Source organism: Marmota flaviventris, chromosome 6, assembly GCF_047511675.1.
Source record: "Marmota flaviventris isolate mMarFla1 chromosome 6, mMarFla1.hap1, whole genome shotgun sequence".
Lineage (NCBI taxonomy): Eukaryota > Metazoa > Chordata > Mammalia > Rodentia > Sciuridae > Marmota > Marmota flaviventris.
This window is the reverse complement of record NC_092503.1, coordinates 141,624,620-141,649,318: the sequence shown is the minus strand read 5'-3', so window position 1 is coordinate 141,649,318 and position 24,699 is coordinate 141,624,620. Positions and strand designations below refer to the sequence as shown.

General features: G+C 40.7%; 1 protein-coding gene across 7 annotated transcripts in view; it reads right to left on the bottom strand.

Moving 5' to 3' along the window:
* Window positions 1-24,699, bottom strand: part of Rreb1 (ras responsive element binding protein 1) — a 179,523-nt gene that overhangs the window by 45,806 nt on the left and 109,018 nt on the right. For all 7 annotated transcript variants that reach the window (XM_071613666.1, XM_071613667.1, XM_071613665.1 and 4 more), the window contains exons 2-6: window positions 22,904-23,024; window positions 18,999-19,119; window positions 18,173-18,385; window positions 13,495-13,584; window positions 12,356-12,519 (exon numbers count right to left, since the gene is read on the bottom strand). In XM_071613666.1, coding sequence (XP_071469767.1) covers window positions 12,356-12,519; window positions 13,495-13,584; window positions 18,173-18,343 — 425 coding nt within the window. In that variant the 5' untranslated portion in view covers window positions 18,344-18,385; window positions 18,999-19,119; window positions 22,904-23,024. The remainder of the gene's footprint in view (window positions 1-12,355; window positions 12,520-13,494; window positions 13,585-18,172; window positions 18,386-18,998; window positions 19,120-22,903; window positions 23,025-24,699) is intronic.

Genomic DNA, 24,699 nt, shown 5'->3' with positions numbered 1-24,699 from the left:
TAGTCCTAACTGTCAGACCTTTGATTCAGTTCACCATCTTGTACTTCTTTCTCTTTGCCCATGCTTGCTTAGTGACAATAATTTCTCAGTTGTTACACCCTGCATACACGATTTGCTATCTCTACACCTTCACCACAGACTCGGCTGGGCAAGGTGGTGCTGCATCTGTAATCCCAGCAACTCGAGAGGCTAAGGAGGATTCCAACTTCCAGGCCAACCTCAACAACTTACTGAGGCCTTGTCTCAAAAGAAAAAATAGAAGGAGCTAGGCATGCAGCTCAGTGGCAAAACATCCCTGGGTTCAATCCACAGACTAAAACAATAACAACAAACAGACTGGTGACAAAGCTGAACCTTCCTGGCTTGTGCTTTCCCTATGTAAATCCAGAGAAACAGTCCACAAAGAATGCCACCATATCTCACCTGGTAGTGCCTAAATATTCCCACGGCAACCATCATGATACAACAAACTCCTCTTTTCTAAGTTAAACCCCCTTGATTTCTTCAACCTCCCCATAAATCCTAGAGTCCAAATCTCACATCCACAGCCAGTCCTATACCAGAAGTGACTCCCACCTTAGGTGATGGGGTCCCAAATGAAGTCACCACTCCCAAAGTGGCCACACTGACCCAGAGCCATTATCTTTGAGGGAAGTCATCACCAGTCTCACTATGGAGAATGTCTTCCTATGGCAACCACTAAAAAAACAGTGTATGACCAACCTAAATCTAAGCTTCATGGTGGAATGGAAATGCTGAAGTCACTGAGGCCATTTCTCACATCAATCTTGCAGGGTTTTACTTTAAGTTTCTTCAAGATGGCTGAACCTTGACATTCACTTCTGTCTCCCTTTTGCAGAGAAAGAAGAGAGGAACGTCTTCCTAGTAAGACAGGGCTAAGTTGCTGTCGTCCTTAGTCCCAACAGAAAAGTGGAGGTCCCAGCTGTGGGTGCAGAGAAGGGGCATCACCACTGGGGCATCTGTTATACCGGGCTAGCAGGGGTTAGTGAGAGACACCTGAGAAGGAAAGGGGACCCCACCTCAGGAGACAACGTACAACATATGAATCGAAAGAGAAATATCACTTGCCAAAACCAACAAGGCAACGGAGACACTTCTCAGAGATTGCAGAGTTTACAGTCACCTTTCTTCTCAAGTGCTATTGGATGCAGGATGCACATGATCTCTGCTTTCAAGAGATGACAGAATCCAACAATGTGTTCCAAGGGAGGAGCAGCATACTGTTCTACCAACAGCAGCCCAGGGAGGGAGGAGACCAGGAGGAATAGCTGAGGGTCACGGCTAGGCCCCCAGTATCACAAACCTCAGTTTTCCTGCCTATAAAATTGGAATAACAATCCTCCTGAGTGAGCTGGGTTATATAAGCATGAAAAATAATAATGAAGTGCTGACACCACATACCAACGAGCCCATTATGCAACAGAATAAGGAAACACAAAATCTCTCTCCACTGAAGGAATAACCCCTCCATGAAGGATCTTATAGCCCTAAAAGAAGTGGAGAAACAGGTGCGCACATACACACCAAAGGAGACTGGGAACCCGTGTCACAAACACACAGGCTAAGGTCTCCTGCTTCTTGTTCACCATTCCTTTTTAGGAGGAATGGTTTTGGGGGGGTGATGTAGATGTTGCTGCTAATCGCCTCCTTTAACAAATCAGAAAAACGTCTGACAGCGAGTGGGCACGTCTGGATGTTTGCTAGCACCAGCTTGTTCAGCCCAAACAGGTTGAACAGGTTGGATATTTAAACAAAGGTGGAAAAATGCAAGGTATAAAGCCCAACGAGGTGCTGCCCTGGAAATGAGGCTCCTCCTCCTCAATTTTGCTAGTTTCACATTATAAAACTAAGCTGGATACACATTCAGGATCTGTTCAAAGTTCTCAGGACATCAGGTCAATAACGCCGTAGGAGAGGAGATGGGGTGTGTCGGTGGCTCTCCATTCCTTCTCCTGCCCCCAAATCCATTCCTGCCCCCTGTGACCTAATTTTCAGCTCTCGTAACTGCCGGGCTGATCAAGTGTGGGCAGGCACGATGCTCCAGATTCTGATGCCATCCGCCAGTTCTACCTGGGAAGGCAGAGCTTTTGAAATATTTCAACAAGATATGTCAAAAACACTACACTGACTAGTTTTGCATTTGCTTAATTTTCAAAAAGAAATGAAGAGACCAACGCTACCTCTGCCAGAATAGACACAAGCCTAAGTTATCAACATTAACATCTAGTCAGTCCAATGATGAAAAATGAATTATGAACCAGACTGTAGTGACAGGACAGGCCTGACTGCTGTTTAACACATCCAGGTGCGTGGACTGTTATAAGAAAGCTCTTTTTTTTGCAATGACCTAACTCCAACTCATCTTTTAGAAAGAAAGAAGAAATAAGCAATAGGCACAAGTACGTTTTTAACTGTTCTTTGAAAAATATAAAATAAGCCATGCTGATTGTTAAGGGGTATTACAGAAGGAAAAATCCAAACATGAAAAATAAATAAATGTTCTGAAGAACGTCAAGTCTAGCAAACCCAAAATAGGCTACATGAGAGACTGTCAATTAATATCAACTTTCAGCTTTGGTGTTTTCTTATGTTTTTTAGCGTACCTGAATAATGAAATTATGTGACAAGTCACTCTTGCCTGTGCCTACCCTTTTCTTTAGAAAATACTGGTGGCTTTCTACTCTGCACATTTCTAAAGTGCAAAGTAAAAAATTCTAAAAATGGACCCCAGAAAATAGTGTAAATGCAAATCCACACCAAAACCCAGAAACATCACATTAAAAGGGGATGAGGTATTCAAATAATAGCAAAGATCTGCAGAATTCATAAATGGAAATTTAGACATATGGCACACAGCTACTCTACAAGTACTGTTATCAGACTCGATTCTGTGGCCTGTTACTACCATTATTAAAGGGCACAGAAGGGGCTGCTGAGTTAAGTGTCTTAATGGAGAACAGAAATATGGGAACAATTTGTTGAGCACCTAATGTGAGCTGGAAATTTAGCATTTAATTCTCTTAATAGATTGTGAGTAAAACTATCTGCATTAAAGATGAAGAAATTGATGCTGTAAATGGGTAATAATGAGTGTAATGCATTCCTCTACTGTCATGTATGTAAAAAATTAATTAATTAATTAATTAAAAAAGATGAAGAAATTGAGACTTTTTTCACCATTCCATGGAGAATCCTTTATCAGCTATGGCCAGAAAGGAATAAAAATGACCAGAGACCTCAAAAGCATCACAGAAAATGTCACCTTTATTTACATTACTACTGAGGTGAAAATAAAAGCACGTGGGTCTCAAGTCCGGCCAATGAGATATTAAGAAAGGCTAAAAATGTTTATTTTAAATAAATAATCAAACAATAAACATATTTAGAAAGAACTTCATGATGTTATTAGGGGAAACTGGTAACAAAGACATTTTTCTGTGATTAACAGATTTGTAAATGCTCATTCTCTGGGAAAATGATGGGTCATTTAATGATGTGGACTCTCAGGAAAGTGAAAAGCATATTAAGTGCAATGATTATAGAATGGGGTATTATACTTAAATTCTATGTGTATACACACACAGACACACGCACAGAGTTTGAAGACAGCCCGGGCAATAATGTGAGACCTTGTATCAAAACAGAGAGCAGATAGGGGAGAAATATTTCAAAGGAAATAAAGTGTTCACACAGTCTTGGGCAGGGTGACCCACAGATTTTTATCCTACAACTAAGTTCTTGCCACATGAACTGCTCCGATACCTTTTTTCCTGCAGGGGAACATGGTGGCAGGGTGAATAGGCAACCAGGTGATGAAGAGACTCATTTTGAGATGGGATTGGATGAACCTTAAAGTGGTCACCTCCACCCCTGAGAAGCAGCAAATACCAAAATTATTACAGAATGTCCTCAGAAACCTAGTAAGACCATGCTGGATAGTCACAGGGCTCTTCCTCTTGTTGAGCACTCAGGGTAAAGAAGTGACTGTCCCCTGCTCTTGGAGATACTGTGCTACCTCTGCCCCTTCTCATGTTTAACACTGGCCACCTGTTCCAGACACCCAAGTTCAGTTGTGCATGCCAAGGAATAGCTTAGCCTAAGCATCTAAGAGTAGCATGCTAAATTCAGAGCCCCTGGGTCTCATTTGTCATGAGTAGGTCACATTTCTGTGCAGCGAAGATTTTCTTCAAGCATAGTAAGAACACATAAGCCTCTGTTCCTGAAGTCTGTCTGTCATCCAGCAGCATCCTCAGGGCCTATGTCTCCTATATTTAGCAACAGTAAAACTGTGCCCATCGCATTAAGAAACAAAGACTGTGACAAAGCAAGTAGATGATGTTCCAGGGATATTTCTTCCTTGTTTTCACCTTTCTAATGATGGCTGAAATGAGAACACATCCCTGTTCTTTAAAGAATAAATGGACAAGATGGTCATGAAAGCTTGCCCGATGCCAGGGTCTTCAGCAAGTCCTTAAGCCTAACACAAAACCACATCTCTCTTTATAGCTTCAAAGTCTGTGGTCTGCAAAATGAGGAACAATGGGGGAAATTAATTTTCTATTTTTTCCAAGGCAATTATGGTCTGCCAATTTTTTATTTTTAAATACCGATTTTAAAGACAGAATTTATTCCAAGTGAGGTCTGTTTCCATCTCTCTTTCAAGTATCACTTCTTCATAGCTCTGCAGCCCAGCACTTTCTGGAACAAATTTTGCAAATTGCAAAGCTCGATGCCCTTTTTCCTACACTGAGCTCCCCCGGAGGGCGTGCTCTGGCTCAGTTTCCCAAGTTTGTTTTGGAAGACATGCACCACTCAATCCAAATATTCAACGTGGGAGCAGCTGATAAAAAGTTCTGGGAAGCTAGAAGCTGGACCCACAGTGATGTTTCCATGAAACATGTTTTGTACTTGATGGCAACCTATTACACTGCTCAGGAACGAAGCTGTGGTTAAAAAGATTTGGGATAAAGGATTTTCAAACCTCAAAAACATAAGAATCCGCAGACAGGGAAGTGGCAACTTGAAAAACTGTACCAGATATGGCAACATATTAAAAGGTTTCTCATCAAAATTTCTCATAATGAGGGGCTGGGGTTATAATATAGCTAGCTCAGCTGGTAGAGTGCTTGCCTCACATGCACAAGGCCCTGGGTTCAATCCTCAGCACCATCAAAATAAAAAAAAAAAATTCTCATGAGTTGGAATTAGCACTACTTTACTCCCTGTTTACTAAAATACCATTATTTTTAAACACATTATGCTAGGCATGGAGGTACATATCTGTACTTCCAGTTACTCAGAGGGCTATGGCAAGGGGATCATCTGAGCCCAGGAGTTTGAAGCCAACCTGAGCTTTGCAATGAGACCTTGTCTCAAAAATATACAGATAGACAAATAAATAAAATACCATGTAAGACGCTGAGGCTGTGGCTCAGCAGTAGCACACTTGCCTGGCGTGTGTGAGGCCCTGGGTCCAATTCTCAGCACCGCATATAAATAAATAAAATAAAGGTCTACCAACACCCAAAAACAAAATAAAATAAAAATAGCGTGTAAATTTACTTAATAAAAAATGTATAAGAAATAAAAAGTAATAGGCTTTATCAGTGCTTCAAAGCGACTGATCACTCACGACATTCTATGACATTCATTTTTCTTTATTAATGTAACAATCCTACTGAGGATTTTCTTTATAAAAGTAAGATAAAGGAGACTCTACAAAAAAGACTAATTAGGCTTAGAAACAAGGATAACCAACACGTACTCATCCAAGGACCAGGGAGTAGAATGGGGTGGGTGCTCAAGAGCACCTCAATACCAGCTAAGAATAGCCTGAAACTTGGAAAGAATGCAGTCCTTGCAGTCCATGTTGTGAGACGTATAATGAGGCCCTCTGAGTATCTCAGCAACAAAAATTCTGGGGTGTAGCCTGAATTAGCCTCCCACAGCAAACAGTGGAGGGAGGGCCAGGCTCAGCAAGACTGCACTCCTGGAGGGTGCACCACACTCATCCATGTGGACAGCCTCCAGAGCAGAGCTGAGCAGAAGTGAGGGAAGGGGGAACTGTGTGGTCCCTAAGACAGTGGGATCAAGCCCCTGGAGAGATGGAAACCTAGAAACCCACACTACAGGGAATCAAATCACGGCAGAGACTGTACCCTCAGGGAAGAGACTAAAAACCAGAGCATGGACATGTCAGAGGAAAGAGGCACAGCTGAGGGAGGGACTAGAGCAAGTCACAAACAAGATGGAAGCGACACCTGGGTGTGGGCTCCTGGAAGCTGCGGCAGAGTCCTCTCACCCAGGGAGCCCCAGGTGCTCCTCTACACCAGCTGCTGCTGACAGGCCTTGGGAAGTGGCAGCAGTGGACGGGAAGTGGCAGCAATGGACGGGAAGTGGGAAAAGAACCTTGGTCTTGAGCCCCAAACTCAGCCGACTGACTTCCCTCCATGCTCTTCAGAGCTTGGGCTTTCATTATTCTTTTTGATTCCTGCACACACATCCCAGGGAGTTCTGGCTCCTGATTAATGTAACGCAGGTATGTGGTAGGGAGAGATCACAGCTCACTACTGCAGCCTCGGATTCTGGAATGGATCCACCAGGGCAAATAAATCTAACTCCACTCTCTCTGGCACATTTTTGTAAGTGTCTTCACATTTTTATAATTTTTCCAAAAGTACAGTTCCTCTGACAAAGGAAGGTGGTAATGGCTTTACTGTGATTAACAGAAACCATTCTTTTAACCCCGTTTGTAATTTTCTGCAGAAATGATAATAAATATAGTGCGATAGCCTCAAATAGCTCTAAATAAGTTCTATTAATTACAGATTAACAAGAGTGAAAAGGAAACAAAAATTTTTTTTAAGCTTCCCATTTTCTGGAATTACATAAATGTTTTCCTCAGTATATTTTTCCGTCTAAGCACATACAACAATAATATTAGTAAACATTTATATATACTATTTATCAAGCATTATCCTAAGTACTTTGCTTATATTGATTCATTTATTTAAAGAATAACAATAGTGCTGCAAAGTAGGCATGGATAATACTAGCTTTTACAGATGAAGTAACTGAGACAGAAGTCTGGTAACGTGTCTATGATCACACAGCTGACAGAGCAACACACACACACACACATGTCTGTGTTTTTCTTTTTCTTTTTTTAAACAAAGAGTCACTACAGTGTTTTCAGCTCTTACAGACTAAAAAGCCTTCCATCCAGGACAGATCCATAGTATACTATAAGCCTTCAGAACCTTTTCATAACCATTATTTCACTTGTGACCAAGTTCTAAACGAGATATTACTAACCCATTTTGTTAAAGTGTCAAAACATTAAGAGATTTCCACAAAGTTCTGCAGAATTTGAACTAGGATTCAGCCTCCAACAATTTAATCCTCTTTTCCCAATCAAGATGTCTTGCTGGGGCTGGGATTATGGCTCAGCGGTAGAGCGCTCCGCCTAGCATGGGCGCGACTCGGTTCGATTCTCAGCATCACATAAAAATAAAGGCATTGTGCTGTGTCCATCTACAAAAAAGATATTCTCTCTCTCTCTCTCTCTCAAAAAAAAAAAAAGATGTCTTGCAATAATAAAATAAAAATCTCCAATTATTAGACTCCTGAAGGCCTACATTTTAAAAGATCTACAAACAATTCTAATATACAGTGTTATAAATGAGAAATGTACCTTAGGATAATATCCAAGGCTATGCTATAAAAAATTCAAGAACACCTCTAAGTCCATCCACATATTCCTAAACAACACAGGAACCCCAAAGCTGTTCCATGTCTGACCACACACGAGTGGACCATGCTACCAGGATGACAGAAATAGTTTAACATTGAAAATAACACTCTGACAACATGGAATGATGTTGAGAATGAGGACAAGAGTGACAGGAGTGGGCTGGGGCGATAGCTCAGTGGTAGAGCGCTCGCCTCACATGTGGAAGGCACTGGGTTCGATCCTCAGCACCACATAAAAATAAAATAAGATAAAGGTATTGTGTCCATCTACAACTAAAAAAAATTTAAAAATTTAAAAAAAAAAAAGACTGACAGGAGTGCTTTTTTCTAATATGCAGTGACATGAACACTCTCTTCCTTATTTCTCACATAGTAAGTAAACACGTGGCCTCTGAAGCCAGAGAGCCTGTACTCATCTCTCAGCACTGCGTGATGCTTTGATCCTTTCCTCTTCTGCAAAATGGGATGATCATTTAACAAATCTTCAAGGTACAGCACATAAAAATACATGGAGATCAACAAGGAAATGGAAGACTTGAACAGGCTATAAACCAACCTGACCTAACAGCACATCTATACACTCCACCCAAAAGCAACAGAACACACACCATTCTCAAACAGACGTGGAACATTCCCGAGGAGAGACCATATGCTATGTAATAAAACAAGCTTCAATAAACTTACAAGGATTGAATTTATGCAAAAATATGTTCCTCAAGTATAAAGGAATGAAAATAGAGATCAATAAAAGGAAGAAATCTGGGAAGTCACAAATCTGTAGAAGCTGAACACGCCTGAATAACCAATGTGTCAAAGAAGAAATCACAAGGGAAACTACAAAATATGTTGAGCTGAACGAAAAACACAACACAAAAAAACTTACGGGATGTAAGGAAAGCCACGGTTATAGGGTAATACACAGCTGTAAATGCCTGTATTAAAAACAAAGTTCTCAGCCGGGCGCAGTGGCACACACCTGTAATCCCAGCAGCTCGGGAGGCTGAGGCATGAGGATTGCAAGTTCAAAGCCAGACTCAGCAAAAAGCGAGGTGCTAAGGAACTCAGTGAGACCCTGTCTGTAAATAAAATACAAAATAGGGCTGGGGATGTGGCTCAGTAATTGAGTGGCCCTGAGTTCAATTCCTGGTACCCCCTCCAAAAAAATAAAAACAAACAACAACAGAAACCCCACAAAGTTCTCAGTTCCTCTCTTCTCTGAGAGGAATCACATCTCCTCCTCCTTTCCCCTTTCCTATCCCTTCTAATAAATTCATACCTATTACTTTAAGTGACAAGCCTGGAAAAAAGAAAGTTCTCAAATCAACAATCTAATCTTATTCTTTATAATACTGGAAAAAGAAGAACCAACAAAATCTAAAGCAAGAAGAAGGGGGAAATAATAATGTTTAAGGCAGAAAATTAATGAAATGGAAAACAAAAAAACAACAGTGGAAAATCAATGAAAGCAAACACTGGTTCTTTGAAAAGATCAATGAAACTTACAAATGTTTAGCTAGAATGACTAAAGGAAAAAAAGAATCAAATCACTGAAATCACAAGAGGACAATACCACTGACTTTCCAGAACAGAAGGTATCTTATGAGGTGCTGTGGATACCTGGCTGCTAGATCAGTGATTGTTTTCAATTAAATGGCCAAATTTTCTAGAAAGAAACAAATGACTCAAAAAAAAAAAAAAAAAAAAGAAAAACTGAACAGATCTATAATAAGCAAAGAGATGATATTAGTTATTTAAAAAAAACTACCAAAAAAGAAAAGCCCAGGTGGCTTCACTGGTGAACTCTGCCAAACATTTAAGAATTAATGCCAGCTTATCACAAACTTTTCCAAAAAACATTGGAGGAGGGAATACATCTTACTTAGCTCGCTGTACAAGGCCAGTATTATCCTGGTACCCAAAACAGATAATGACGGCACAAAAGGACTACACTGCCATGAATACAAACACTAAATGCTAGCAAACCCAATTCATCAACACTTGAAAATAATTGTACACTATGACCCTGATAGGACTTATCCTAGGAATAAATTAGTTTAACCTATAGAATAGAATAGAACAAAACAGAAAGCAAAAATGGCTGGGCACAATGATGCACTCAGTGTCTGTAAGCTCAGTGTCTCAGGAGGCTGAGGCAGGAAGATGTCAGGTCTGAGGTCAACCTGAGCCACTTAGCAAGACCCTCAGCAAGTTAATGAGACTGTCTCAAAACATAAAAAGGGCTGGGGATGCAGCTCAGTGGTAAAACACCCTGGAGTTTAATCCCCAGTGTGGAAGGAAGGAAGGAAGGAAGGGAAGGAGGGAGGGAGGGAGAGAAGGAAGAAAGGGAAGGGAAGAGAATTAAAGGGAAGGGGAGGGGAGGGGAAGACAGGCAAAAACAACCTGACTATAGATGCAAAAAAAAAAAAAAAAATCATTTGACAGAATCCAACACCCTTTCATCATAAATATACTTAACAACCTCGGAATAGAAAGGAACTTCCTCCAACTTTAAAGGCATTCATGAAAAACCCACAACTAACACACATTTAGTAGGGGAAGACTAAATGCTTTCTTTATCCTAAGATTAAAACTGTGATAAAACCACCCACACTCTTCACTTTACTTAACATATACTGAAGGTCCAGTCAGGTCAAATAGGCACAAAAAAGAAATAAATATATCCAGATAGGAAAGGAAGAAGTAATTTTGCAAGTGTCATAATCTTATATTATAAAATCCTAAGTAATCCACTAAAAAACCATAAGAATGAATAAATGAGGTTAGTGAGGTTGCAGGAAACAAGGTCAATATATAAATTTGAACTGTATACCTACACACTAGCAATGAACATTTGAGAAATTAAATTAGAAAACAATTCCACTTATGATAACCCCAGAAAATAAAATAGAAGTAACAAAATAAATATAAAACTCATACTCTAAAAACCAGAAGATATTATTGAAAAAAAAAAAAAAAGCAGGAAGATCTAAATAAATGGAAAAACATCCCATGTAATTGTACCAAAAGACTTAAAATGGTTCAAAGGGCAAAGAGAATGACCCTTCAGGAATGATATTTACATGGGAAATAAAAGCAAAACACTTTGTAAAACTTTCTTTAAAATATTCATACTTTTCTTGATGTCATACTATACACCTCACTTCTAGCTTAGATTGAGAAATCCATAGGCTTTAAATTATTATAGCATTACTCAGAAATGTAAATAATATTTATCAATTGCTTACCAAGGGCTAAGAATTGTGCACTAAATTCATTATCTCCTAATCCCCATCCTAACTGTAGTAAGCAGACACTATGAAAAATCTCATTTTAGGGTGGGAGGTACTGCTCCAGGGTAGAGTTCATGCTTAGCATTGTGTGAGGCCCTGGGTAAATGAGGAGACTGAGGTACCAAGAAATTCAGTAACTTGCACAAGGACAGAAAGTTTACAAGTGACAGTGGAGACCTGAATTCATGTATGCAATATTTAAAATCAGGAAACTTAGTGACATACAAATACATCCCCCCAAGTGTATCATTAGTGGCTTATAAAATGAGCCTAGATAGAATAAACTGGACCATTCATCTTAGTAATTATATACAATCAAATAGAACTAGTGTATCAATTATATTATGGTAATGTAAGGTTTTATTTTGAAATAAGTATATTAAAATGTAACTTATTTTTTGAAAAAGAAGGATATTGATTAGAAAGGAATATAGAAAAAAAGTTTTACTTTCTAAGAAAGTGAAATTTCTGAGTCTCCTTTCTCCCCTTTTTTAGTTTCAATGTTCCTACAATATCTGTATAAAAATGGTAAGCATTTAAAAATTCTTTGTCTAAATTACTCAAAACAATGCAATCACTCTAAGAAGAGTAAGCCAGTCTCCCACTGGCTGAATATTTTAATATGCCCACACCTGAATAAGCATGCTTCTCACTCAGGAAGTAATTTCCTGACATTTATCACATTTTCTTTATCTCCATTTTATCCTATCTTTCCTGAAACTCCAGGATCAGGTCACCTATTTAAATATGGTAGGCACATGCAAATATTTTTCAAAGTGCAGGGTTATGTGAATGTGTCTCCCTGGGGGTCCTGCTATATATATGTACACTGCCCACCTGTGGCACTCAAACTCCAATTGGCAGCAGGGTGTGGTGGCACATGTCTGTAATCCCAGCTGCTTGGGAGACCAAGGCAGGAGGATTGCAAGTTTGAGGCCAGTTTGGGCAATTTAGTAAAATCCTGTCTCAAAATAAAATAAGGGCTGGGGATATAGCTTAGTAGTAGAGTGCTTGCCTAGCATGAGGCCTTGGTTCAATCCCTAGTACAAGAGGAAGAGAAAAAAGAAAGGAAGAAATAAAACAAACTTCAACTGGCCCAGGGGGATGAACCTTGAATAGCTATGCTTGCGTGTTGTTTCTCATAGCCAGACATGCCTGACACCCCAAGAAGGTAAAGAAAACCATTTCTAGCTTTTCTCTTGGGCAACCGAACTTTAGAACTTTCTCGGCCCTCAGGTAAGTCCTCCATGGCTCAGAGACACCATCTCTGAGGCAAAAGGTGTCTCACCCACCTGTGCATGTTCCCGTTGGTGGTGAAAGACTGGCCACACACAGTACATTTGTAAGGCCTTTCGCCCGAGTGCACCAGCATGTGGCGATCCAGGGAGCTGGCCGAACTCAGGGACTTCCCGCAGATGCTGCATGAGTGGTCAGCTCCTCCAGTGTCTGTGTTGTGCTGCAGAAAATAATCACCACAGTAGTCACTTGACAAGATAGGCAAAACCTCAGACATCTAAAGCTTTATAAAAACCGATGAAGCTTCTTGGCCATTTCTTTTTGTTTTAACTATCTTTCTAAAGGGTCCAAATGTATCATCAGAAACATGGACAAATAATATTTTGTTGGATCTTCTTGTGTTCCAGTTTTGAAAAGCAGTTCTGCAAGGCTCAGAGAAAGATGAAGTCTTTGCAGGCTTTCTTTGAAACATATAGATTAACTGACCACATATATTAACTTTATGGGCAGAAGGACTCAACTACACAGTAAATGGGTGAAATAGGGTTGTCTCAGAGAGTCAATATCCCTTCAAGTTTGATATTGCAGGCCTGCTGTCAGAGAAAGAAAAATGAAACCTACAGAGTAGAGTTTTGGCCTCTCAAACATGGCAAAGAGGATTTCTACACAAACCCAAGTAACTCTAGTAACGTGTTATTCAGCAGCATGTTTATGACTTCAACTGATTATCATTCCCATCAATCCAATACCCATCAAGAGTCTTGTTTCTTTTATCCTTTTCCCTCATCAGCCATGACTGATGAGGGAAAAGGATAAAAGAAAAAGATCCCAAACTAAGCAAATTCACAACTGAATGAGATAAACTTAGAGCAATAAAGAAAAGGAAAGACATCTACGACCTCAATGTATCATAAGGAACTCAAATCATATTGACAAGTCACATACGATGAAAAGTCTTCTGTTAATATAAGTGGGCAGTTAGCTAAATTTTATTAAATTCTGAAGTTATTCTGTGTTGATCTGGGCTCTGCCAAAGTAACATGAACACAAAAATTATTTCATAATTGCCCCAAAGATTGTAAAAGATTAAATCAAAATTAGGCACTGTTCACATTTCACCCATTAGAATCAAATCATCTCATCACCTTGTTAATGAAGAATAATTTAGAACAAAAATACAAAAGTAGCAGCTAACCTGACGAATGTGCATAGTCAACTGGTGCTGGGTAGTGCAAATCTTTTCACACAGGGGGCAGTTGTAGGAAGACTTCTCCTCTTTCATTTCCTAAAAGAGATTAAAACAAAGTATGAATTTCAAATCATAGTAAACCAGTGCCTTCTATTTCTGTCATAAGCCCCTGTGTCTTTAGAGCTGGCTGTAAGTAGCCGAGAGCAGCGGACCAGAGCCTGTCCAGGTGTCAGCGTGAGCAGGTCACCTCCCTGTCTGCCCTCAGTTTCCCTGTTTGTAATTGGGAAAAAAAAGAGTATCAATCACAACATGTTGTGATGTGGATTAAATTCATAAACTTAAAATAAAATTAAAGCACTGAAATAGTGCCTGGTACAGAGTAAGTTCTTATTAAACAGCAGTGTTTTGTTACATGGATACTATTTCACTGTCCGTAATGGTGAAATAATAAAAACCCACCCTAACAAAGGCAGGAGCCCTTAGTGCCTGGTTATGTACCCTACAGGCATTAACACAACTCCTCTGACCCATGCTAGCATCAGCATGACACTGTTTGTAAATAAGAAATAAGAAAAAAAAAATGTTGTCCATGTTAGAACTTTGATAGGATTGACAGTGTAAACTGGAGACTTCCACAGAGACGACACGGAGCAGCTTACTACTTGGTGAAGTCTTGTTTTATGTTCCCTCAAAACATATAGGACAAGCTTCCTTTGAGGAAATTATTTTACTTTTTAAAGGAAATTTAAATTCACTAATCCTTTTTATAGCTCCTCTTTCCAAGTAATCCAAGGAAAGCTATTAGGAGTGCCTACCTATCATGGTCTCCTTACTCACACAGTCCCTAGGCACCACAGGTCTCTGTCTCACAAGTAAATGGATCCAGACTTGGACACCTCTCCAGGGAATCAGAAATTGGAATGCTCAGGGAAGGCCATCAGTGGGACCTGGGGAGCTTTGTAAAATAACACATTTCTAGAGCAGACTCTCAACATGCTAGATCAGAATCACTGTGAGGGAGGGAGGAAGGGAGGTGAAACCTAGGAATCTGTTGGTTTCATAAGCTTCTCTGAAGATACTGACATGTGCCTGGGTGTTGCCAAGTTAGGTGATCAGGAGCACTTTGAGAATTCATGTAGGGCTGGGACCACACCTAACACTGTGGCATGTTCAAGCCACAAGAAATCAATTAAGAAGTCAGTGCTAACTGGAGAGGGAGGTCAGGCATTCTCTGAGACAAAGGTATGGGGTGGGGAGGGGGAAGAAAGAGAGAGAACATGAACGCACATGTGCAAGTGCTCTAGAGAGGCCAGACACTCTGGCCAGGCTGTGCATCATTTCCTGTCCTTGAGCATCTTTCAATAGACCTCTTTTACTTGAAGTGAGATTCAGCTGAGTTTCTGCAAATACCAATTATTGAGCACTTACTATGTGGAAACTCTGAATATACAGAAACATAAGGTTTCTTTTTTTGCCCCCTATAGCTGCTAAGAGACACTATTATGGACCCCATTTTCTAGATGAGGAAACTAGAGTACAGAGGGGCAAGTAACCTGCCCTAAACTGGAGAACAATTAAGAAGTAGACATAGGATTAAAACTCAGGTCAGCTGCTCTACAGCCCATGCCCTAAACCACAATGCTATATAAAGTTTGACCAAAAAAAAAAAAAAAAAAGAACCCCAAGGCACAGAAAGGAAACACCCTGTGGTTGGCTCATGAGAGATGGTGAAAATAAAAGTTACCCTGTGCACTATAAAACAAATGGCACCATAAACCAGATGGGTGGAGTGAATGAATGAATGCATGATGATGTCTAGTCTGTAGCTGCCTTCTCCCTCACTTCTTTTCAGAAACTAGAAAGTCTCATTCTAAGCAAGATGACCCTTCTTCAATCTGTGGAAGTGGGTCTGAGAACCATGTAAGTCAGCCACATATTTCTCACACTCACATTTAAAAAGATTAAGGATGTGAATTCTATAAGGAAGTCGATTATCCCAGAAACCAAACAAGTCCTGATCTCACCAAGTTACTCAGGTACTTCTAAGTCCTCTCAAAGGCATAATTGGGGATGGGGGTCCTATCTTCTCAGCCAGTTCTACAATCATTCAGACTAGAGCTGGCCAAGGACCTCCATAAAAACAAAAAACCCCAAAAGCAGCAAAAGAAGAGCACTTTCTATAATAATGAGGGACGCCTCACATCTAGGCCAAAATTAGGATCAAATAAAACCTCTGGAGCAGTTCTGTCAAATTATTAGATAAGCCAAGCCTCAGCCAGACTCAGGGTCACATGACAGTAAGAGCCCAGCTCATCATCAACACCACCACTAACTACCACCACCACCACCACCAACGACAACAATAACAAAAAAAGAGCAGGAGGAAGAAAAAACAAACTAACCAGACTCATGAGGAGACGGTTTTTGTTTTTTTTAATTTTTTCTTGCATCTGGCTTGAAACAGATACCAGATACACTGCATGCAGCTTGTGCAGCTGACTGATAATGACTCTAAGGTTGATCATTAACTGCTGCCAAACCTGAGGCTGGCAATGCTGCCATGTAGACCATAATACAGGTTCATGAAATCTCAGGTGGGCTGTGGGCTCAGATTTAACCTTCAAAACTAAACTATACAGAAAAGAGATCACTGTGATGTTGGAAACGGCCTACTGGAGGATTTTGAATCCAATTATTATGACTGTGCTGGTGGAAGAAGCACACTTCCTGAGCTGAAAGATAAAATTAGCAGCTAATGTGATAACTAACCATTCCATAATGAAACAATCTGGCACCCTTGTCAGCATCCGGCTGTGCCTAATCTGTCCTGGAACTCTGCTCACGAGGATGGGACTTTTCCTGGCTCCCTCTCTCTGGCCTCCCTATCCAGTTCACAGGTAAGGAGGCTGCTTCCTTCTTCCCTATACTCTCTTCCCATTGCATTTTGTTCCCTTAATTAGGCACTGTATTTAGCAGGCTACCTCTGGCCCGGAACTCTCTTGGAAAAATAAAGTCAGTGCACCGGATTCCTAGAGGAGAAAGGAAGCAGAGGACAAGTGGCCCAGTTACACCTGCACTTTCACCTCCTCCGAAGAACAAGCGCCACTCATCATGCAGGAATGGGAGGAGTCGTGGGTATCTTCCATGGCTCTAATGGCTATTTCTGAACAACTGGGAAGAAACTGGAGCCTGGCCCTGGACCAGCTCTGCCTGGCCCTGGGGGTGGGGGTGATGCTGTGCTACTTGAGGAAAAGCTCCGGCCTATACTTCACTCATTCCTGAGCAGAGAAGGATGAATGATCTGTCTTATTCATCCCAAAATGCTTGGTACCAGGCACAGCAGCTAGCTAGAAGTAGAAGCTGGTAAACACTGTTACATAAGTTGATGAATGGAGAGATGGACAGATAGATGAAGAGATGGACAGGCACGTGAAAATGGAAGTAAACCTTTTCTTCCCAGAGCTAGCGCTCCTTCTTGACTCAGGCCACAGTCATACAGGCTGAGTATTTTCTCAGGTACCCATAGAAGAGAGGCACACGAAGGCAAGGGAGAAAAAGAGAAAGAAAGGTGTCAGTGCTCCGACTCTCAAACACCACTGAGCGATGCCGACAGAGGCTTCAGCCCTGAGCCAGCTGTGAAGAAGTGCAGTCCCACACACCTGGTGGGAGCTGGGGCTGGCATCACATTTCCTGGAGGGTAAGTTGCATTAAAATCTTAATTAAGGTTCTACTACTGAGAAGTTATAGAAAACCAGATAGATGTGATCAGAGAATTCTGTGTAAGAACAGCTGTAGTAAGATTACTAATAAAAAAGAAAATTTTTAAAAAGCCCAGTGGGCTTGCTCTCTTGTCCATCCCTGGGTTCCTAGATAAACTCAGAAGAAGACAGCCTTCTTTCTGAAGGTTTAGTATAAACCCATAAAACCAAAAATTCACACCGTATGGATCCAGAGGAGAACAGAGACTCATTCGTCCTCTGCCTCCCTCCTTTGTATACCTACACCATGTTTCTACTGTGGCAGCACAACTTTTCAAAAGTGTCCCATTTGTCCATTAATTAAAAGATTCATCTTATTTCCCAATGGAGGAGATTAGGACTTTTATAACAGCAATCATACCTCCCAATCTTTGTCTACCCATTTACTTTTTCCCACTTCTCCTGATCCTTTGTCAAGAGGACTAAACAGAATCTTAAGTGGAATTCTCTGGAGTCAAATTCTGTGCATTTTGAAAACTGGAAAGTTGAACAGCAGCCCCTATACAAACAGGACTTATTTGCCACCTAATCTGAAGATGTTTAAAAAAAAAAAATCAAGGAGTTGGCTTTGAAAGTTCAATTAACCAACTGTGCGAATAAGGAAAGAAACCACATCACAGCCGAGAACTTGACTAAGTTCACTGCCTTGATCATGTGAAGAAAGACTGAGTTTAAATCAAATCATGGGGTAAAGAATAAGGGTGCTTTCACAACACTGACACCAAAGCAAAGAAAATTTCTTCTATGAAAGGAAACTGAAATAAGCTATGAAAAATTTGCTCCTGAAAAATGATTAGGCCTCTGGGTGTATCTGTTGAATTCAGAACACATTCAAGGTTTTGTCTTAGGGAGCTGGGAAACTTCCTCCAACATTCTCACAGACGGAACCCATCCAGATGCTACCACCCAATGTACTTGAAGCCTACCTGGTTCCTTCTGCCAATCCTATTTGGTCCTGGAGGCTTCACAGGGGACTTGATGCCCTGGGGGCTCCCTCCATTCTCTGTGACGTTCCCTACACTCATTACTGCTGACATCATGGTGTTGATGGAAGACAGGTCCGGGCCTTCCAAGCCAATAGGCGAACTTGACGTCATTGGAACAGGAGTTTATGCTTCTAAGAAGCCTCTGTCATAGAACTGAAAACCAGAAATTGCTGACATTACCAAGGGAAGTTGAGACTTTCCTCATAGCCAAGTGTAACTGAACTACAAGCTGGGTCAAACACCAACACCCTCCTTCTAGTCAAGTGCATACTCATGTGGTGCCAATGATGATTTAAGCTTTCATCTAATGACACTTTGGCTTTCTGAAGACTCACCACTGATCTTGCTTCCTTTCTGAGAGCATGTCACAGACAGGACTCCAAGTGACCTGAGGAAGGTTTCTTTGCCTTTCCTCATCTTTGTAAGCAGAGGTGGGAAAGGCTAAGCCAACAAGAAACCCCAGAAGCTGCCATTTGGCTGGCTGTCATCCTCCACAGAACCATATATTTGTTTTCTGTGACATAAAGGCTCTAGACCTAAATATACGGGATGAGAAACTTCAGGTTTCATTTAATTCCATTGCTGCAATAAAGTAAGTTTAATGGGCAACCCAAATTCTGTAAGAGATTAGAGAAACCAACCCTGTCAGGATTATGACCAAATTTCAAATCAACATAAAATAGCCTGTTTCTTCAAAGACAAGTAAGTACTACACCTATACCCCAGATAACAGAAAGAATAAAACCCCACCCCTGTGGCTAATTACCTCCATTTTTTGCCAACTGATAAACCGTGAAATTTCCCCCTGCGAGAACTAGCATCCACACGCAGGAAGAAATGGCTCCGTGTTTACTTCTTTTTTCCTCTACGTCTATCACTGGTTGACACTGGAGGGAAACAGAGGTAGAAAGATTCAGGGAATATCTATTTGCTGTATTTTACTTTCTGAAGCTCATATTTATATACCAAATTTTCTTTCAAACTGCGCCCCAGTTACTTATAAGGAGCCTCAGACCCCAACTTGACCCACCTTGTGTCTCAACCTGAAATTGACCAAAGACAAAACAATTAAGGAATTCACTAAAAGGTCGGAGTCAAGACAGTATTAGGCCAGACCTAAACGAAGCTTGGTAACCTGAAAAGAATGACCAAAGGGAAAGTAATGACCCTTTTACACCAGGATTTACTTCTTCAGGCTGGATGTACTCTTTGCCACTAGAAGGCCTATGGCGAGAGGTGTAGTCAGTAATGAGTCCATACATAAAATGTAGTCCTCATTTTATCTGGGATGAATATTTTATACTCTATAGCTGAATCCCTACTAGTAATATTATCTTAGTACCTTCCTTTTCTATGGTTAGAATTAACACATTTCAGAGGGCCAGAACAGCAGCCTAAGATCAAGCTCATAATCTTAGCTGAAGAGGCTGCTTAAAAACAACATGAGAAAGAACATGATTTCATGTGGTTTTCTCCACCAACTTTAGGGGCTCTGACAGGTGGTCAGGTGGTCTACCCAGAGCAGCTCCAGATAAGCAGCCTTCCAGCAACAAAGCAGGAAAGGGGATAGAACTTTATTAAGTGGCTTCTATATTCTAAATCTCTAACTGAAATCCTACCAAAAGGGCCAATGACAATCTTAGAAATTTCCTTGTCAAGTGATAAAACGTGCTTTAGTTGCTTTTGTTTTAATGTGTTCTCTAAAAGATCAAGTATTGAAAATTAACCTTGAAATTCATACATTATTAATAGTATTTGCAGTGTGACCTTTGGGAGGTAATTAGCCAAGGTCATGAGGGTGGAACACCCACAATTACATTAGTGGCTTTACAAGAAGAGGAAGAGAGAACTGAACATGCACACTTGCTCTGTCTGGCCATGTGATATCCTCCGTGGTGTTATGATGCAGCACGAAGGCCAAGAAAGTGCCACGCCCTTGGAACTTCCCAGCCTTCAGAATTCTGAGCCAAATAAACTTTTATTCTTTATAAATTACCTTGTCTTGGGGATTCTGTTATAACAACAGAAAACAACCTAAGACAACTGTTAGTAGATGTTCTAAATATAACCAAATAGTAGGAAAAAGGAGTAAATGCAAAAGCACACAATTTAAGATTCCTGATCCAGTCTCACCTCCCACATCTTTTCCCCAAAAGAGAGGAAAACCAAACTGTTTCCCCATGCCAACATCCATTTAAATCTATTAAAAATTATGCTTCTTACTTCCTGTTTTTGTCTTTAATGGGGTCATTTCTCCTTAGGGGAAAAAATATGCAAACACAGTATGTACATACAAGTGTGTACACACATACCACTCTTCTTTCTATTTTTCATACTGGGGGTTGAACTCAATGGCAGTTTACCACTGAGTCATACCCTTAATCTTTTTTTTTTTTTTTAATTTTTTTTAGTTGTTGGAGGACACAATACCTTTATTTGTTAATTTTTATGTGGTGCTGAGAAACCCAGTGTCTCACATATGCTGGGCAAGCACTCTACCATTGAACCATATCCCCAGTCCCATCCTTTCTTTCTTTTTTATTTTGAGATAGGATCTTGTTAAGTTGCTGAGGCTGGCCTTGAATTAGCAATCTTCCACCCTCAGTCTCCCAGATTGATGGGATCATAGGTATGTGCCTCCACACCTGATACATTTTTCTTAATTAATTGTTAACAAAAGTATCATCATTAATCAGTATGTAATATGTATTGGGTTCAGAAATAGATGCTTCCAGTACTGAATTCACCACATTGTGTAAAATAACTACTAGAAATCTATCTTTATAGTAATTATGTTGTATCAATAAAAAGAATATGAACCTTCCTACCAATTTATATGAAGAGTATGGAAGATAATCTCACTTTTGTCCTATCAGTAAATTTAGAAAAGAAAACTGGTAGAGCTGACTCAAATCTATGAAGTTGCAGTAAACACCTTTGTGACTAAATGACCAACAGGCAAACTGACAAAAATATGTTCTCTAAACAGACCCAAAATACTAGTAAGAATTTTTTCAGTCATGATATCTAAGATACATTCTTGCAAACTAGGTCTGAAATAGAAAATGCCTAGCGAGAGTTATTACAGTTAATTAGCACAAGAGCTGAACGCTGCAAGGACTTAGCCCACTGGAAAAGGAGAAAAGCCATGCTTTGGGATTAACTATAAACTTGCTTCTCATTCTTCTGGACAGGAAGACTTTGGCCAATCCCCTCCCCTCCTGAGCCACTTAGCTCCATCTCCAGCCTTTCTTATTTTTAAAATTTTGAGACAGGGCCTCACTAAGTTGCTGAGGCTGCCCTTGAACTTGCAATCCTCCTGCTTCAGCCTTCTGAGTGGCTGAGATTGCAGGTGTACACCACCACTCCTGGCTTGGTCAAATTTATTTCCTTCTTGAAGATAAAATATAAGTGTTAATGCTGCATGTAAATGACACCAAGATCCCCTCCATTTACTTCTTTTTCCTAATTTTGATAATTAATTATCTTGCTGTGCTAAGATTGAACCCAGGGCCTCAAGTATATGATAAAGCAAGCACCTGACTACTGAATTACACCCCCAGCCCCCTTTTCCTATTTTAATGTAAGTAAATAGCAATACAATCAATAGAATGGAATACTTGGCTATGCTGGTTGAAAGGAAAAAAAGGATCATTGGATCCACCCTGGGAAGATGTTTCAAAAGCAAATAACAACCTGTCCCTTGGATTTTACAAGCTAGATTTTACTCTAGTTTATTCTTGAGTCCTAGACTTGAGTTCTCCTTTGAGTATGGAATGGGGCACCGGAAAGATGCTGGTGCTAAACACAATGTAGTTCACTGTTCCGTATTAGAAAAAATTCCCCAGGGTTGGGGTTGTGGCTTAGCTGTAGAGCCCTCACCTAGCACATGAGAGGCACTGGGTTTGATCCTCAGCACCACGTAAAAATAAATAAATACAATAAAGGTATCGTGTCCTATATTTTATTTACAACTAAAAAATAAATATTAAAAAAAAAAAGAAAAAATCCTTCTTAACATTAAGGCTCGTTATGATACTTTAACTAGATGCAAGGTGGCCAGTATTAGTTCATTCTACCTACCCGCTACCCAATGCCCCACAGTACAATGGAATAACCCAAACTAATATACCTAAACTTGCTGATGCTTGATATCATGGAATAAAAGATATTTTAATAGTTTATGGTCTTTTGATAAAACACTTTTCCTTTTATGGATATTTATAGCCCTAGAATTTTCATTAAAATAATCACTGGCCCCACTCTAGTACCATCCCCTTCAACTGGAATCAGAGAGTACTAGGACCCCAGATGAAGTTCCCAAGACACATGTGTGATCTACAACACCAAGTAGACTAGCCTGGTGTGCCAGTCTTTAACCCACAGACCAAACTGCGGGGTGGGAAAAAGGAGAGAAGAGAGGAATCTGGTTTGAGGTGCTGCTTCCTGTGAAGCATGCTCAGCTTTCTCATCCCACACCACAGGATCAACAGATCAAGAAAAAAATAGCAAGGTGCACTCACAATTTTAAACTGATTTTGCACTAAGTCTCAGGATATCCTGGAAAAGAGGGAGCACAACTGGGGAGGGAGCTGGAAGAAGGGAGAGCATAGGAAGACTCAACACTGACCGTTACTATAAATAAAGGAAAATCTGTGCTGTTTAACTGACCTGTTTTTCTCGTCTTATCAAGTCACGACCTCCTTACTGAGAAGCTGGCACGGGTTGGGCCCAAATGTGGGCAGGGTCACACCTCAAAGTCACCACTTCTGGAGCGCAGAGTTGGAGCAACCTGCAAAAACAAGAGAAGTTGATGTGAAAGGGAGCTAAGACAAGAAGCGATCCATTTTCTGTATAATCTCCTCTGTTCAACAACACCAGGAATCATAAACTGAGACAAGAGCACATTTCCCATGCCCTGCCTACAGTTACAAGTAATCTGTGCGGCGATTCCACCCAGAGTTAACCTGGTAGCATCTAAACAAGTGTGGCTACAGCTGAGTCCACTTCCACAGGTCCCCCACCCACCACCACCACACCAAGCAGGTTCCAGCAATGGCGAGGGCAACACCACAAGAGAGGGGTCCAGACGGCCGGCTGTGACTGTTGGAGGAGCTCTGGCAATCCTAATGCATGTTAATAGTAGAAGCTGATGGTCCTTTGACTTGAAGGAAATAGAAAAACAGGATACCAGTCAATGCTATAGAAACAGGAAAAAAGAAGCAATAAAATAAGAAATAGGTAATGAACAGAGCCTTCAAGTTGAGACTATCTCATATTTTCCCAAACAAGAAGTGTCTGTAACTCATGTCAAACAGGACCAAATGCGCACCTTTTCTTTTCTGGAGTAAGATGTGGAAAATGTCTCTAATTACACACACCCTTCACGAACTTGAGAAAGTCTTCTCCAGTGTGTTAAGGCCCTGAAAAGTCCCAAGCTGGGACAATGTTGTGTTTGGACCTCAACGGTCAGAGAAAGCTGGAATATGGCATTTCCCAGAACGACAGCATCTGGTATGTTTGTCTCTGGCTCTTAACAGCATCTCTCAGCTAAGCTAAAGAGTGCAAAACTGGGAGAAGATTCAAAAAGTTAATAAGACTGGGGATGTAGCATATAGAGCACCTGCCCAGCATGCAAAAGGCTCTGGGTTCAATCCCCAGCACCACATTAAAAAGAAAGAAATCTCTGTGCACATGATTCCCAGCATAGCAGAAAAGGGGGCAGGGGGAGCAGCAGCAAAATAAACCCCATGCGGATAGCACTTGTCTAAAAGCAATTGCGGGGCACATTTTTTCACTTTCATCCCTTTTTTGAAGAGTCTGGAGAAAAGCTGTCCAAGTGTGCCACACAGCTATCGTCTTCAGACTTCCTCAAGCTGTCCACAGATAGCTCCTTAACCACCCTGGGCAGGCAAAAGCCTGGGCTAGGCTGCTCTGCTGGGGTGGGTAATAAAGCTCACCAGCATTTTTTTTTTTTAAATCAGAAACAGCTCCTGAGTGATTTTTTGATACCATGATGCTCCCCCAAATTTTTCTTAATACCTCTCTGCTTCAATTCTCCATCTTCTTTGTGTTATTCTCTTGGATTCTAAAGTATCAAGAAACAAGGAAGGTGGTGCATGCCTGTAATCCCAGCAGCTCTGGAGGCTGAGGCAGGTTAAACTCAGCCTCAGCAACTTAGCAAGGCCCTAAGCACTGTAACAAGACCCTGACTCAAAATAAAAAATAAAAAGGGGGCTGGGACTGGGGCTCAGCTGTAGCGCACTTGCCTGGCATGTGTGAGGCACTGGGTTTGATTCTCAACACCACATATAAATAAATAAAATAAAGGTCTATCAACAACAAAAAAACCACACATACACTCTACACTCAACATTTTCACTCAGATTCAGGAGGATCAGGGACTCCAGAAATATCCTGGAAAAGCAAGGGAAGAATTCGTGTTTTACTTGATATATGACCTCCAC